The following is an 18,183-nucleotide window of genomic DNA, read 5'->3' as shown; positions in this document are numbered from 1 at the left end:
CATGAATTTTCATTACCATGAACTAAAGGATTGACCTAGTTAGGCATGTTTTATATGCTCCTTATTCGAAGGTTAGCACTGAGGGACTATTCCTAAATCCACCTCCCTATATGAGCACAAATGTCTTCTGCACTCTAACAGTAACAATTCCAACTAGCAGAACCTCTAATGTAGAAAAACCATCCTCAGGTGCTTCACAGAGGGAAACAAAAAAAGATACATTTCATGCAAATAATTATCCCTAATACAATACATTTTATTTTGTGCTTTGAGGTTAAAAAGAGTTGTTGTAAAGGCAGACATGAATTCCATCACCACATTTATGGAAGCTGGTTCCATGGCTTCAGATGATGATAGCAGGAAACCAGGTTTTTGATGAAAAAAAGTTGACCATCAGGAAGTATGCACAGTCACAAGATTTAGAATATATTGGGTAGATTGCTGTGTGAAAATTAGCTGCCACTTTATGTACTTACTGCACCTCAAAAAGAGCCTTAAGACATGCCAAGTGACACTAAATGCACTTATGTTTCCTTTCTAGATAGCTCAACCTAAAGTGAATCCTAGATTTAAAGGGTATTAGTACTTATGTTTAGAACTTTCTATACCATAAATCCAAGAGCAACAAATACTATTTTTCCTATTTCCAATTTATTTTACGAATTTTTTGGAAAAATGTAAACAAAACACTAATACATTGCATCTTTGAGAAATTATTTACTTGGTTCTTTCTGACCTTTGCATAGCAGGAGCAGCCTTTCCAATTGATTGCCCAGTAGAGATCAACAGCTCATTTACAGATGACAAGTCAAGCCTTTTTTCGCTGCCTAGATTAGCAAAAAATAGTTTTCAAATAATTTGAAATGCATTTATAAAAATTATACAACATTAACGATGCACAACATACATTTATTTCTATATTATTCATTTTGCTAAAAAAATAGTATTCGTTTCTAGGCTGTTGAAGCTAATTTTGGCATTTTACTTGCAAGCATTTTAACATTTTCATGAGCTTTATATGTATATTTCATCCTTTAGAGCTTCCCTTACAAACAGCAATTTCTCTTGAGCTGCAGCATGACTTGGATGGAGGTGGCAAAGGTCAGCAGTCATGGGGCCACCTGAAGGATAAGGCTGCAGTGCTCCAAGGGGATGAATGACCTTCTCCATTTGCAAGAGAGTGAATAACAAACCTAATTCCCTATGTGAGCACACATCCATGGGAGGTTTTGCAAGTGATGTATGTGGGAAATGGGAAATGAGTTAATCTGGCCAGCAGCCAGAATGCATACTCAAGGAGCGTGGCATCTTGCATGGCTTCGGGGGACTGAGGAAGTGGTGAATAGAAAGGAAGGTTTGCACGTGAGGGGCATTGCCAAGTGATGGAGTTAGGCACTGTGAGCTGTGGGCTCAACCCTAAGGTCATGATTGCTCCAGAGATGAGGCACATCATTCTTCCATTGTCTTTGCAGAAGAAAAGGGCCTATAATGCCCATGAGAGGTTGAAGACTGGTGGGGGTGTGCCCACCTGACATTTATGAGACCGATGAAGGAGGACATCCTGCAGTTGGGCCAGTTCACAGTAGTGCAGATCTGCTGACCACAAGTGGCTAGAGTTTGTGCAGTGATCAAGAGTGAGGCAGCGGGGTGAGAATCCAAGGGACCTTCACGCCAAGGTTTTGCGGGAGGGAGGGGTGGTGCAGTGGTGGGAGGAGGAATGAATCTGTCTCATCTAGAAGCTGCGAGGGCATCACTATGAAATAGGTTAAATGGCAAAGATGTCTGTCTGAAGTGCAGCAATCTCTTTAGCAACATCCACTGAAGTGCTAGTATTTATGTCTTCTCCAACAGGTTAGTCACTGGCTCCAGCTGCCAGCATCCCCAAGGGACTGGCATTGACCTCTGAAGATGATGAAGAGGGCCTCAAAGGGTGCATCATCCCACCCTTGCTCTGCACCTTCCACCAGCTCAGATGCTTGCACTTTGGTCAGTCTGAGCATATCAGCCAAATAGGAAACAAAAACTGGATGGAGCACAACACAAGCGCAGGCCAGTTTTTGGAGGCTGCAACAATCCATGTCTCTGACACAATGAGGAGTGTGGGAGTGCAGGTCCCAAGCAGACGACCAGTCTCTGGAGTTGTCTGTGAGGCCGCAGGTGCTGGATGCCCACTGGGACATGTGTGAAAATCTGGTGGGAATTCCAGAGGGTATGCGTGCCCTGCCAAGGACAGTGAAGGAGTCCAACCAGGCCATTAGGTCTGTAATATTCTTCCCATCTATGCATGTAGCTTCCTCCATCTAGAGACTGACAACTCTCACAGAGAGCCAGGTCCTGTAGACCAGTCAATGGCTGCCGACGCTGGATGTGGACCATCCAACCTTGGGAGGTGGTGGCATAGTCACTGGACTAGTATTCCAGAGGCCCAGGGTAATGCTCTGCGACCCTGGTTTGAATTCCACCATGGCAGATGGTGAAATTTGAATTCAATAAAAAATCTGGAATTAAAAATGTCTTGTGATGATCACAAAACCATTGCCGATTGTTGTAAAAACCCATCTTGTTCACTAATGTCCTTTAGGGAAGGAATTCTGCTGTCCTTACCTGGTGTGGCCTATATGCGACTCCAGACCCACAGCAATGTGGTTGACTCTTAACTGCCCATTGAACAAGGGAAATTAGGGATGGGCAATAAACGTATAGACCTAAACAATAGACCTAGCCAGCGACTCCCACATCCCATAAAACGAATAAAAAATTCTACTACCTTGTCACTGAGCTCAATCAGGCAATGCCAAGGTGAGAGGGGGATGAGGTGCCTGGAACATCCACCAGGTTCTCTTCCCTTTCAGGTAAGCATGGAGGGCCAATTGGTCCTCACAAAGGTGGCTGAGCAACAGCTGTCTGCATCTGAAGACTCCTCTCAGGGCATTCCAGATGGCGACAGCTGCTCCTGCTCTCCACCTCCAGTGGCACCAGTGCTTCAGGGAGCTGTGGCAACAGAGGAGGCTGCCGTCATTATTCAGGAGTCCCTCACAGTACTGGAGCCCCCTCAGCCTTAGGTAAGTAGAGGTCACCTGCAAAGGTCATCCCAGCTAAAGGGGCAACAAGGTCAGCAACCTGCCTCCAGCGCATCGGACAGTGAAGGGGGAGAACCAAGATGCTGCAGATATGAAATAATTAAGGAATCACAACAGGTGTTCTTTAACTTGGGTACGGGCAAGAGATTGTGTTGATGAATCTTATTAAATGAGCATGACCAAGAACGGACGTGTCATTGTTGTGGAGGATCTCAGTTAGATGGTAGCTTAAAAGGAATCTAACCCATTGCTGCTTTGTGATGTCTGTGTCAGTGAACGTCCTCACAGGTTTACTTGGCAATGAAATATGCAATGCTGGCCGTGGTGTTGTTGGCTTGGAACCCAATGGGGTTGCAAACCCTATTTGCAGCATATGGGGTTGCAAATTGGAAGGCTGTGGAGCACAAATCTTATTGAAAGTCTTCCATATCCTTAACAGAAGATCTCATTGTGACGGACTCCAGAGTCTCCCTGGCACCTATTCCCTGTTGCCCTCAGGTGCAGCGACAGGCTAGCATGGATTCTCCTGATCATCTTCCGAATCCTCGTCAGATTTATCATCCAAGGATGTGGGCTGGGCACCAAAATCCTCCTTTGCCTGGACCAGCTGCCGCCCAGCCCTCCCTTCCCCAATCCTGCAGCACAAGGTTGTGAAAGGCCCAGCATACCAGAAGAATGAGGGAGACCTGAGCTAATGCATCATGCTGCATGCCACAAGCTTGTTCCAGGCAGCAGAATCGCAATTTGAGTAGACCATTGGAGGCTCTGGTGGATGCACAGCTCTCGTATCAATGCTCACCCTTGGTACGTGGGTTCCTTACCAGGGTTATGGCTGATACACCTTATTGCTAAGTATCCATCCCTCCAATAGCGGTGATGGGGAGAATAGTTGTGGAACCTGGGATTGCCTGAGGATGTAGGCATCGTGACAACTCCCAGTGTACCGCACACAGATCTGCATGATCCTCTGACAGTGGTCACATACAAGTTTTACATGCAGGAAGTGAAATCCCTTGTAGTTCACAGCTTTGGGCCTTGCTCACCTTCTTTATTATTGCAGGTAGCCGACTCAATGACATGACACCCAATTTTACAGAGATGCAGGACAGACAGCTACCCAATACATCGCCATAAAATCCAGCCCTGTTTCTTCAGAGGTCTGGCATTGTTCTTGCCCTTCCAGCTGCAATGTTTGGCCAGGCATCAAATCTTGGGTATTTGAAAGCTGAAATGCAGAAAGGGAGTGTTGGGGCGAGGGTAAAGGGGAGGGATGGAAAGCGAGCTCCATGGTCACACCAACTACATCCAGCACTTGATGTCAGATAGCAGGGTGAGGATGAACTAACTGTGATTTGAAAACATGCATAAGGCAGGAACATCCATCATCCTAAATGGTCTTGGCAATGCTGGGTGTAAAGGCCTCAGGCATGCCTCATAATGAGGAGCACTGTAGCCTTTAAAGGGCTCAATAGTTGCAGGTATGCTTGTCCCCTGCTGATTTTCTTCTGCTCCCAGAGATTATATGCCAGTTAGTCGTGCAAGAGTGAGGAAAGAATGTGAATGTGTTGTATTGCGTTTGGGTGGTGTAGCTGCTGCGGTTGAATAGCTGGGGATACTTCGAAGCTGCAAGAGTTGGTTGTGAGGCTAGCAGAATTATTAATTGTCTGAGGGTGAGCTAGAGCATCTGAATGATAGGCATAAGTCCTAATTACTGATGGGTGAGCGATAGGATTATGATGTATTGAGCAGAATGACAGGTTGGTGTTCCAGTGAGCAGGAGATCTCATTTGAAGATGCGCTCACTGGCCTTGATCATCCATGTGAGATCATTGAACTTTCTCCAGCACTGCAGCTAGAGACCTTAGGGCTAGACTCCAGGAATTGTCGTCTCTGGCCACCTGCTCCATTTTACTTCTCAGGGTATGCAAACCAATCAAGGAATGAATTAAAGAATCCTCTGGCTCCAGATACTTTTCATCCACAGAAAATAAATGCTATTTTAGGTGCCCTTAATTTACTCCTCATGTGACTGCCCTGCATTATTTTTAAGACCTTCCCTCCATAAGGTCAGAAGTGGGAACATTTGCTGATGATTGTGCAGTGTTCCATATTATTCAAAACTCCTCAGATACTGAAGCAGTCTGTGCTCATATGCAGCAAGGCCTAAACAACATCCAGGCTTCGGCTGATAAGTGGCAATTAACATTAAAACCGTATAAGTGCCAGGCAATGACCATCTCCAACAAGAAAGAATCTAGCCAACTTCCCTTGACCTTTAATGGCATTACCATTGCTGAATCCCCCAATATCAGCGTCCTACGAGGTACCATTGGCCAGAAGCTGAATTGGGCCAGCCATATAAATAGTGTGGCTACAAGAGCAGGTCAGAGACTGGGAATTTTGCAGCAAGTAACTCAGCTCCTGACTCCCTAAAGTCTGTCTGCCTATAACAATCGAGTTAGGGGTGTGATGGAATACTCTCCACTTACCTCAATGAAATGCAGCTCCAACACTTGAGAAGCTCGACACTGTCCAGGACAAAGCCTAATTGGCACACCATCGACCACCTTAAACATTCACTCCCTCTACTATTGAAGCACAGTGGTAGCTTGTGTACCATCTACAAGATGCAGTGCAACAACTCAGCAAACTCCTTCGACAGCACCTTCCGAACCCGCAGCCTCCAAGGACAAGGGCAGCAGATGCATTAGAACACCATCACCTGCAAGCTCCCCTCCAAGTTACACAGCATCCTAATGTGGAACTATATCACCAGTCCTTCACTGTCACTGGGTCAATATCCTGGAACCCTTCCTAACATCATCGCAGGTGTACCTACAGGACATGTCCTGCAGCAGTTCAAGGTGGCTTCTGAAGGGCAATCATGGATAGGCAATAAATGCTGGCCTAGCCAGGAATGCCTACACCCCATGAAAGAATAAATTAATAGAAAAAGAGTGCAAGGTCAAGTAGGAAATCAGAAATTAAATTCTACTCATCATCTTCTTTAAAACAAGCTGAAACGAAGAAGGTAAAATAAAAGCTTCTACACTAAAGCTTCAGCAAATGTGGATTGATGGTATATCTGTTGGGTTTAACCATTAACTTAGTTGTTGCTTCAGCTTTCCAAGATTTGATCAGCAATTCAAAGCACTAGAATATTCTTCTGGCTTGAAATGTCTATATTTGTATCCCCACAAAGTTGTGATGGCATCAGAAGCACAATTTGTAATACAATTAAAGAATAGGCCTTCCTTGAGCTATTTTACACTTTTTGGCCAAGGCTATGCATAAAGTAAGTATTTTTGAGGAGGTTAAATTGAAGCCTACAAACCTGATATAAAAAATAAACTACAACAGAGATTGGTCACTCTAGGCACATCAAAGGGATCACTAAGTTTAATGAAAAACTTGTGAGAAAAATACTGCAAGCTTATTTGTGGTTGAAAGACAATGAATATGTAAATTGTGATTAATGACAATTTATTGAGTCTTTAAATCCATCTCTCTATTGCTAATTATTAATGTATTACCTTACAGTGTTACACCTTGGTGATTTTAAGCAAACAAAATACACAACAGATAAATATTATTTATTTCAAAGAACTCAAATTAATGTTGCATATATAATATATTGTGACTATAGCCTTAAAATGTTAGGTTGTAGTAACAAATTAACATTGTATTTCTATGACATTGTTCTGCTCTCAAACTTTTGTGTAACAACATCAACAGTAATATCTAGGTTTATGCAACTTCCCAGTAACACAACTTAACTTATCATAATTAGCATTTTTTGTTAAGCAATGCGATCTATCCATAGCTTTGTATACAAATACTCATTTGGTAGTACAGAACTTGAGTATTGCTGAAAAAAGAGACACGTTTTGCACTCATCAGGTCACTCGCAAGAATAAGGGGAAGACAACAATTTATACTGTATGTGAAGAGAGTGATAATTGGCTCGCTGACTAACAGTTAAATGCACAGCTGGACTCAGGTCTATATGAAAGTACAGTAATTTAGTGGTTATAATGCTGGATTATCAATCTAGAGGTCAAGACTTCATAATTAGCAATTTGTGGGACAGCACCAGATAAATAAAATTAAAGATTTTTCGATTTTTCAATGTCATTTTGCAGAAAACTAAAATAGTAACTAGAACCCTGGATTAATTACTTGCTTCAAATGTTATAGGTTTGGTTAAAAAAACAGTTAAGCTGATTGCACACAGGGAAGGTTGGCCACATTGAAAAGTCTTATATAGCAGACTAAGGAGGTTGAAGGTAAGATAGTTGTAAGGCATTGAAAGTCTGTGAGAAGCTGTTGTAAATATCAGATGTTGTAGCATCAGTGCAAACATGGGTGAGAAAGAGAGAAGGTAAAGTTAGTGAAAAAGCTTATTTCGCACGAGCCATTTTAAAAGTTTGAGGAGAAAGTCTTCAAGACAGACCAGAGACATACCAGAAGAACACCATGCAAAATATCAATGCAGAATTAGCCACCAAAGCAGAGGAACGAGTTTCTCGTTATGGTACTGACTTAAAGGTTGCATGTACATCCCCTGTAAAAACAGTTGTATTTTTATGTAAATAAAACCAATAGCTGGAAAAGAAATAAAATTTTGATCAATTTTTACCTCTGATTACCCTAGAGGTATGAAAGTTCAAACAAAGGCCTGATAGAAAGCTGAGGAACTGTTAGAAATATCAAAATCATTCATAGGTTTGTTAGATCTGTGAGAATGTTAAAATCTTAATGGTTTCAGGTATTGATGCTTCATCAGAAATGCAATTCACACCCAAAACATTACGTTGTTCTCTCTGCAGATGCAGATTAAATTGCTGACTTTTTTCTAGAATGTTCCGATTATATTTCAGATTTCTAGCATTTGTCGTTTTTGCTTTTTGCCTCACAAATAGAACAGGCCACATTTAGCCAGTCTGGCCGACATGAAGAATCAGTCCCAACTACGTGGTTGAATCTTAATAACCTCTCAAATGGCTACTCAGTTACAAAAGAAGTGTAGTAATTGTAAGTTAAGGCATTTTTTTTTAACTGTTATGGGGATCCTGTGATTGTAAAGACGAATCAGCCCTAAGCACAGAGAATCGTAGGGGCGGCGCTTTTTAGCCTTGGCCTTGGGACAAGTATGTAGCCTATGTTTACTGTTTCTTACAAGAAACCAGACCTGCATTCCAAGTTTATCGCAAATGGCGACAAGGATAAATAGCATTGACACAGCACCTCGCCACACGACTGAGTATTTTGATTTTTAAGGGAAGAAGAGAAGTATACTCACCGGCAATGTCTCTCTTTGGCAGAATTGACCCATACAACTCATCCGTCGAGGGCTGGAGTCAATACATTGAGGCACTAGATTTCTACTTTGTAGCTAATGACATAAAGGCAGAGGAGAAAAAGAAGGCAATTCTCCAAAGCGTCTGCGGGAACAAAACCTATAACATAATCCATAGCTTGACAGCTCAGAATCACCAAATTCCAGATCCTTCACCCAGCTAGATGACCTCGCAAAAAGACATTTTCAGCCTAAACCCTCCATGATCATGCAAAGAGTCAAGTTTAACTCTCGAGTAAGGGGCCCCGGAGAGTCGATTGCAACGTACATCGCAAAATTAAACAGTTAACGGAGTACTGTGACTTCAATGATTTCTTAGATGACATGTTGCGAGATCATTTGGTTTGCAGCATAAATGACAACGCCATTCAACGCCGTTTGCTTGCAGGAGTTGAGATAGACCTGAGCGCGCCATGGAGATAGCGCTGACAATGGAGAGTGCTGAGAGGGGTTTGCAGAGTGTGCAGCATGGTGCCATTTTGGAGCTAGGGCAGGAATCTGCTGCTAGGCGTGGCACGAAGTTCAAGGAGGCTACTGGGAAGCAGGACATGGTCCTTACCACTAGAAAAACAAAAAGAAATGCTGGAAGCAGCTCACTAAGAATCCAGAAGTTAAAGTGTTACCGTTGTGGGGGAAATCATGCACCCGAAGTCTGTAGGTTTAAAGATGCAGAATAACACTACTACCACAAAGTTGTTAAACATGTTGTTAAACAGTGCAGAACTCAATCAAGGCAGCCATTCAAACATCAAGTCAAGTTAAATGAAGTGCACAATATAGCTGAGACAGAAGTTACTGAGGCTGACGTTTATTCCCTACACAATCTGAAGGGAATTCAGGAAAACTGAACCAATTACTGTTACACTTCAAGTGAATGGAAAGTCTCTGCTCATGGAGGTTGACACAGGAGCATCGACCACAGTGTTGGGAAAACATATCTTTAAGTACCTCAGAGAGGGTACCCAGCCATTGAGTTCGGAGGAAACTGCTGCTTAGTTAAGAGCATACACAGGAGAAGCAATAGAGGTGAAAGGTATCACCTCTGTACCTGTATCATGCAGATAACAGGCAGCCAATAATTGTTGTAACAGGAGAAGGACCTAGCCTTCTGGGCTGTGATTGGTTGATGGAAATCAAACTAGATTGGTCAGAAATTTTTCAGATCAGGACAGGAGGAATTCTAGAGTTGCTGAAAAAGTATGACAGCGTATTTCAAAAATAAAAACAAAAAAACTGCGGATGCTGGAAATCCAAAACTCGAACTCAAGTTCTGTCGAAGGGTCATGAGGACTCGAAACGTCAACTCTTTTCTTCTCCACCGATGCTGCCAGACCTGCTGAGTTTTTCCAGGTAATTCTGTTTTTGTTACAGCGTATTTCAAAATGAGTTGGGGAAAATCAAAGATCTACAAACTAAAATATAGGTGGATCCTGAAACACCACCTCGGTTTTTTTAAGGCAAGACCTGTGCCTTACACTCTAAAATAAATGTCATTTGGAGAAGTTAGGAATAATACAGCCAGTCCAATTTTCAGAATGGGCAGCATCCATGACCCTGTGCTAAAACCGGACCAATCTATTCACATCTGCGGGGATTATAAACTAACAGTAAACATGGCTGCGAAATTAGACAAATACCCAATCCCAACGATTGAAGATCTGTATGCTGAACTTGCAGGAAGAAGGTCCTACACTAAACTGAACATGAGTCATATGTATCAACAGCTCGAGCTGCACAAAAGATCAGCAAGTTATGTCACCATAAATACGTACGAGGGCCTGTACCAGTATACACGCCTACCCTTCAGTGTGTCATCTGCCTGTGCAATTTTCCAAAGAACCATGGAAATCCTACTACAAGGACATCCCCAAGTTATAGTCTGCCTGGACAATGTCCTAATCACAGGACCCACAGAAGCAGAGCTCAGGACAAACCGGGAAGAGATTTTTAGAGGCTAGCGTTCGTTTAAAAAAAAAGTGCACCTTCCAAGCGAGGAAGTTGCGTATCTGGATCATCGAGTGGATGCCCAAGGGTTGCAACCATTAGAGGAGAAAGTCAGGGCAATCAAGGAAGCACTGTCTCCTATCAATGTCACGAAGCTCAAGTCTATTTTGGGCATGGTAAATTATTACGGTGGATTTTTGCCTAACCTATTTAGTGTTAGCCCCTTTGCACTTATTATTGAAGAACCACCACAGGTGGTCCTGGAAGGCACAGCAAGAGGGAGCCTTCACCAGAGTTAAGAAGCTTTTACACTCCTCGTGTCTACTAGTGCACCATGACCTAACAAATTTATACCTACTTGTGATGCATCTCCTTATGAAGTGGGAGTAGTATTGTCACACAAGGTGGAGGATGGATCTAAAAGACCGATGGAATGTGTATCCAGAATCCTTTCTGTATCCAAGAAAGGAGACTCGCAAATTGAAAAAGAGGGCTTATCTATCGTATTTGCAATAAAGAAGTTCCATCAATATTTGCACGCTCGACACTTCACCAGAGTCTCAGATCACAAACCACTGTTAGGATTGCTTAGTGAAGATAAGGCAATCCCACCAATAGTCTATGCTATAAATCAGATTGTCAGCATAAGAGTACACTTTTATGCACCATCCGGGTGTGCATATAGCAAATGCAGATGCCCTCAGTTGTTTCCCTTTGCCAGGTAGAATAAACATGTTCCTGTACCTCAAGAGGTTGTACTTATGTTGAATTTCCTGGACTACTCACCAGTCTGCGCGAGACAGAAGAAGAACTGGTCAAATCGGTATCCAATTTTAGTAAGAGTCCATAAACATGTATTACAAGGATGGTCAAATGCACAAGTCCCTGAAGAATTAAAACCATTCTTTGTAAATAGACCTGAATTGAGTTGTCAAGATAGTGTCTTGTTATGGGGAGCAAGTGTCGTTATCCCTTTATAGGGAGGAGAACTTCATAGTGTGCATCCTGATATTTCTAAAATGAAGATGCATGCACAAAGTATTATAGAAAAAATGGTGAAACGCTATCTCCAGTGACAGCAACAGCAGAGCCCGTTTCGGCTCCACTGCATACATGGGAGTGGCCTGGTTGACCCTGGGTTAGACTACATATAGACTACGTAGGTCGATTTCTAGGTACTGTGTTTCTTGTGATTATTGAGCACATCCCAAATGGATGGACGTGTTTAAAGTAAGGTCACCTACTTCGTCTGCAATCATTGAAAAACTGCGCCAGAGTTTCAGTGTTCATGGTTTACCCAAAGTTATTGTGTCACACAATGGTACTGCTTTCACTAGCACTGAATTCCAAAGATTCATGAACATAAATGGGTTTAAATATGTCAGAACAGTACCAAATCATCCCTCGTCCAATGGGTTAGCAGAAAGAGCAGTACAAACCTTTAAAACAGGCATGAAGAAACTAACAGAGGGAACATTAGAAAAAGAATTGAGATTTCTGATCAGCTATCGCACAAATCCTCATGCGACCACTGGTTTAACACCTTCAGAATTGATAATGAAGCGCTGACTTCGTACAAGATTGAGTTTAGCATTCCCTAATTTAGAGGGGAAGGTGGAGAGAAACCAGGGGAGTCAGAAAGTGAATCATGACGTCCACTATAAAGGTCGAGAGTTTACTGTGGGAGAGGCAGTTTTAGTATGAAATTTTGCAACTGGTCCAAAATGGGTCCCTGGTACAATCATCTCTGAAACAGGGTCTTTATCTTATCAAGCTGAAGAGGAAAACAGCATTGTTAGGGAACACATGGATCATCTCAGAAGTCAAGAAGCCCTCCAACAACCAGTTAATCCATCTGAAATCAAAGTCGAAACTTCAACCCGAGGTGCCAGATCGACATACCTGATGTCTCTGTTCAAGTAAATAATTCTGAACTGCCAGTGTCTAGGGATGTCCCCAAAGCTGCAGTTCCTGTTCAAGTTGATCCAATGGAAGAGCCTCCAGTTGTAGAGTTGTGTCACTCTACCCGAATCTGAAAACCACCTCAAAGACTAAATTTATAATGCTATGGACTGTATATAATTGTATATAATATGGGTTATGTTTTTGTAAATAAAAGGGTAAGACAAAATTAAAGGGGGAGGAATGTAGTTATTGTTAAACCATTATTTATTATTATGGGGATCTTGTGACTGTATAGATGAATCAGCCCTAAACGCGGAAAATCTTTGGGGTGGAGCTTTTTAGCCTTGGTCTTGGAACAAGCATGTAGCTTCACCAGGAGTCTGTAAATAAAGTTTACTGTTTCTTATAAGAAACCAGCCCTGCATTCCAAGTTATTATAGAACAGAATAAGAAGAGCTGATCAGCACAAGGACGTTAGAGATTCAAGGACAAGACCTACCAACGCCCTTCTCAGGGTAATAGGGATGGACCATAAATGTGGCCTTGCCAACCCACAAGTAGTAAAAAGGTCATCAAAGGTAGGGTGGGACAAATTAGAAACAAAACGATCTTCTTTTAGTGGCAGGAGGAATGATTGAGGTAATAAATGAGTACTTTGCATCTGACTTCACTAAAGAAGCAGCTGCCAACATAGCAAAAAAGGAGGAAGTGGTAATGATATTAGACAGGATAAAAGAGCACAAGGAGAGCGGCGGAGACACAGGATAAAAGAATGCAAGAAGCGCGACGGAGAAGCAGGATAAAAGAGCACGAGGAGAGCAGCGGAGACGCGGGATAAAAGAGCGTGAGGAGAGTTCCGGGGAGCAGAGTCGGAGGGCGGAGTTCCAGAGAGGTGAGTATAAAAACCTTACCTTGGGGATTCGTGGACCTCGGGTCTTAAAAAAAAATTAAAAGTGGCGTCACGGTAAATCTGTGACCTGATTGGCTGGTAGAGAATCTACACTGAATTTGGAACTAAAACATTGTTAAACTAATTAAACCAAATACATTAATCACTTAATTAATAAGTAGAGGGTATCTAGACCAGAATCAGGGGATTACTGTTCTTAGAATTTAGCATTTATAGTAGAAATATAGCCCTAGGGAACATATAGTTAATAAGGATTCAATAAGCAGTTATTAGATTTAAATTAATTTATTAAACAGTTCTAGAAATGGCAGTTGCTGGGGTGAAGTGCTTCACCTGTGGGATGTGGGAAATCTATGACACTTCAAGTGCGCCGGACAATTACATCTGCAGGAAGTGTACCCAATTGCAGCTCCTCACAGACCACATAGATCAGTTGGAGCAGCAGTTGGATGTACTTAGGAGCATTCAGGTGGTGGAAAGCGTCATTGACGGGAGTTTTGGAGACGTGGTCACACCCAAGGTACAGACAGATAGATGGGTGACCGCTAGAAGGGGCAGGCAGTCAGTGCAGAAATCTCCCTGTGGCTCCCCCTCTCCAATAGGTATACCATTTTGGATACTGTTGGGGGGATGGCCTATCAGGGGAAAACAACAGCAGTAGCCAGAGCAGTGGCACCACGGCTGTCTCTGTTGTTCAGCAGGGGGTGTCAAAGCACAGAAGAGCAATTGTCATAGGGGACACTATAGTCAGGGGCTCAGATAGGCGCTTCTGTGGTCGTGAAAGAGACACCAGGATGGTATGTTGCCTCCCTGGTGCCAGGGTCCAGGATGTCTCTAATCGGGTACAGGACATTCTGAAGGGGGAGGGAGAACAGCCAGAGGTTGTGGTACACATTGGTACTAACGACCTAGGCAGGAAGAGTGACAAGGTCCTGCAGCAGGAGTTTAGGGAGTTAGGCAGAAAGTCAAAAAACAGGACAGTGAGGCTAGAAATAGGAAGATAGTGCAGCTGAACACGTGGCTGAACAGATGGTGTAGGAGGGAGGGTTTTCAGTGGGATCTCTTCTGGGGCAGGTGGGACCTGTACAAGAAGGACGGGTTGCATCTAAACTCCTGGCTGTGAGGTTTGCTAGTGTCACTTGAGAGGATTTAAACTAGTATGGCAGGGGGTGGAAACCAGAGCAATAGGTCAGCAGGTGGAATAAATGACTGGGAACCAGTGAATATGGCCAGTAGGACTAAGAGGAAGGGCAGGCAGGAAGAAATTACTGAACACAGTGGGACTGGGGGTCTGAAATGCATTTTTTTCAATGCGAGAAGTATAACAGGCAAGACAGATGAGCTTAGAGCTTGGATTAGTACTTGGGACTATGATGTTATTGCTATTACAGAGACTTGGTTGAAGGATGGACAGGATTGGCAGATAAATGTTCCAGGATTTAGATGTTTCAGGCAGGATAGAGAGGGATGTAGAAGAGGTGGGGGAGTTGCCCTGCTGGTTAAGGGGAATATCATAGCTGTACAACAGGGGGACACCTCGGTGGGCTCATGCAGCGAGGCAATATGGGTAGAGCTCCGGAAAAGGAGGGGTGCAGTCACAATGTTGGGGGTTTACTATAGACCTCCCAATTTCCAGCAGGAGATTGAGGAACAGTTATGTAGGCAGATTTTGGAAAGATGTAAAAGCAATAAGGTTGTTGTGGTGGGTGATTTGGTGTTTTAACTTTCCCTATATTGACTGGGAATCACTTAGTGCTAAGGATTTGGATGGTGCAGAATTTGTAAGGTGCATCCAAGAGGGCTTCCTGAGACAATATGTAGATAGTCCAACTAAGGAAGGTACAATACTGGACCTGGTATTGGGGAATGAACCCGGTCAGGTGGTCGAAGTTTCAGTAGGGGAGCGTTTCGGGAAAAGTGACCATAATTCAGTAAGTTTCAAGGTACTGGTGGATAAGGTTAACAGGAGTCCTCAGGTTAAGGAGCTTAATTGGGTGAAGGCTAATTTTAACAATATTAGGCAGGAAATGAGGAATCTAGACTGGGGCGCATGTTTGAGGGCAAATCAACAACTGACATGTGGGGGGCTTTCAAATGTTAGTTGATAAGAATTCAGGACCGGCATGTTCCTGCTAGGATGAAGAATAAGCATGGCAAGTTTCAGGAACCTTGGATAACCAAGGATAGTGTGAGATTAGTCAAAAAGAAAAGGGAAGCATTCATAAGGGCTAGAAGGCTGGGAACAGATCAGGCCCGTGGAGAATATAAAGAAAGTAGGAAGAAACTTAAGCAAGGAGTCAGGAGGGCTAAAAGGGGTCATGAAAAGTCACTGGCAACCAGGATTAAGGAAAAGCCCAAGGCCTTTTATACATATGTAAAAAGCAAGAGGGTAGCCAGGGAATGGGTAGACCCACTCATGGACAGAGGTGGGAATCTGTGTATGGAGCCAGAAGAAATGGGAGAGATGCTAAATGAATAGTTCTCATCGGTATTCACCAAAGAGAAGGACTTAGCGATCAATGTGTCTAGGGAAGAGTGTGTAGATAGCCTGGATCATGTTGAGATCAAAAAAGAGGTGTTAGGCGTCTGGAAGAATATTAAGGTAGATAAGTCCCCAGGGCCAGATCTACCCCAGAGTACTGAGGGAGGCAAGGAAGGAGACTGCTGGGGCCTTGACAGAAATCTTTGTATCCTCAATGGCTACGGGTGAGGTCCCAGAGGACTGGAGAATGGCCAATGTTGTTCCATTGTTTAAGAAGGGTAGCAGGGATAATCCAGGAAATTACAGGCCAGTGAGCCTTATGTCAGTGGTAGGGAAATTACTGGAGAAGATTCTTTGTGACAGGATTTACTACCAGTTGGAAGCAAATGGGCATATTAGTAAGAGGCAGCATGGTTTTGTGAAGGGGAGGTCGTGTCTCACTAACTTGATCGAGTTTTTCGAGGAAGTGACAAAGATGATCGACGATGGAAGGGCAGTGGATGTTATATACATGGATTTCAATAAAGCCTTTGATAAGGTCCCTCATGGCAGACTGGTACAGAAGATAAAGTCGCACAAGATCAGAGGTGAGCTGGCAAGATGGATACAGAATTGGCTTGGTCATAGAAGACAGAGGGTAGCAGTAGAAGGGTGCTTTTCTGAATGGGGAGCTGTAACTAGTGGAGTTCCGTAGGGATCAGTGCTGGAACCTTTGCTGTTTGTGGTATACATAAATGATTTGGAGGAAAATGTAACTGGACTAAATAGTAAGTTTGCAGACGACACTAAGGTTGGAGGATTTGCAGATAGTGAAGAGGATTGTCAAAGGATACAACGGGATATAGATCGGTTGGATACTTGGGTGGAGAAATGGCAGATGGAGTTTAATCCGGACAAATGCGAGGTAATGCATTTTTGAAGGTCTGATACAGGCAGGAATTATACAGTAAATGGCAGAACCCTTAAGTGCATTGACGGGCAGAGGGATCTGGGTGTACAGGTCCACAGGTCACTGAAAGTGGCAATGCAGGTGGATAAGGTAGTCAGGAAGGCATATGGCATGCTTGCCTTCATTAGCAGGGGTATTGAGTATAAAAGTCATGCTGCAGCTGCATAGAACCTTGGTTAGGCCACACTTGGAATATTGCGTGCAATTCTGGTCACCACATTACCAGAAGGATATGGGGGCATTGGAGAGGGTGCAGAGGATACTGCATGGTCTAGAGGTTATTAGCTATGAGGAGAGGTTGGAGAAACTCGGATTGTTCTCACTAGAGCGACGGCGAAAGAGGGGCGACTTGATAGAAGTTTACAAAATTATGAATGGCATGGACAGAGACGATAGTCAGAAGCTTTTCCCCAGGGTGACAGAGTCAATTACTAGGGGACATAGATTTAAAGTGAGAGGAGAAAACTATAAAGGAGATATGTGGGGCAAGTTTTTTACGCAGAGGGTAGTGAGTGTCTGGAATTTATTGCCAGAGGAGGTGGTGGAAGCAGGTACGATAGTGGTGTTTAAGGCAGCTTGACAAATACATGAATAGGATGGGAATAGAGGGATACAGACCCCGGAAGTGCAAAATGTTTCAGTTGACGAGCAATATGATCAGCGCAGGCTTGGACGGCCGAAGGGCCTGTTCCTGTGCTGTACCTTTCTTTGTTCTTTGTTGTTTTTTGTAGGATAAAAATGGATGAACAAAGGCACTTTAAAGGTCAACAGTAGTTAAAGTAGAATAGTCACCTTGTCTGGATAGGAATCTTCATAGGTTACTGAATGAACTAAGGGTCAAAATTGCAGAGAATCTGGACACAATCTTCCAATCATCCTTAGATGTACCGCAGTTGCCAGAAGATTAGAGGATTGTAACACCCTTGTTCAAATAAAGAAATATATAAAAGTGAGCCACGTCAACCATGGCTCAATTGGTAGCATGCTTGTCTCAGAATTAGAAGGTTATGGGTTCATGTCCCACTGTAGAAACTTGAGTTCTACGCTGACACTCCTGTGCAGTACTGGGAGGGTAATAGGCTGTCAGAGGTGGCACCCATTGGGATGAGATGTTAAATGAGGTCTTGTCTGTCCTCAAGGTAGACAAAGAAATTCCATGGCATTATTTTCAAATGTCACAGCCAAAATTTATCCCTCAATCAACATTATTAAACAGTTATATCTGCCATTAGCTCATGCTATTTGTGCGAGCTTGCTGTGTGCAAATTGGCTGCTGTATTTCCTACATTACAATGGTGACTACACTTCAAAAGTATTTAACTGGCTCTAAAGCATTTTGGGACATCCAGCGGTCATGAAAAGTGCTATATAAATGCAATTCTTTCTTTCTTTCTACACCTGGCAATTACAAAACAGCCTAACTTTGATGGTAGGGAGCATTTTGACAATAATCTGAGTCAAAATTACTTGACATTTGGAAAATTATAGGCTAAATGAAAGTAACGATGGATTTGTTAACGGCAAATCAACTTTACTCAATTTTTTGCTAAGGTA

General features: G+C 43.1%; 1 protein-coding gene across 1 annotated transcript in view; it reads right to left on the bottom strand.

Annotated features, from left to right (window-relative positions):
* zbbx (zinc finger, B-box domain containing) overlaps positions 1 to 18,183 on the bottom strand; it is a 143,288-nt gene that overhangs the window by 1,479 nt on the left and 123,626 nt on the right. Inside the window, exon 19 of the mRNA XM_041205303.1 lies at positions 737 to 827. Within this exon, the coding sequence (XP_041061237.1) occupies positions 737 to 827 (91 nt within the window). The remainder of the gene's footprint in view (positions 1 to 736; positions 828 to 18,183) is intronic.

This window comes from Carcharodon carcharias, chromosome 2, assembly GCF_017639515.1.
Source record: "Carcharodon carcharias isolate sCarCar2 chromosome 2, sCarCar2.pri, whole genome shotgun sequence".
NCBI lineage: Eukaryota > Metazoa > Chordata > Chondrichthyes > Lamniformes > Lamnidae > Carcharodon > Carcharodon carcharias.
This window is presented reverse-complemented; position numbering and strand designations above follow the sequence as displayed.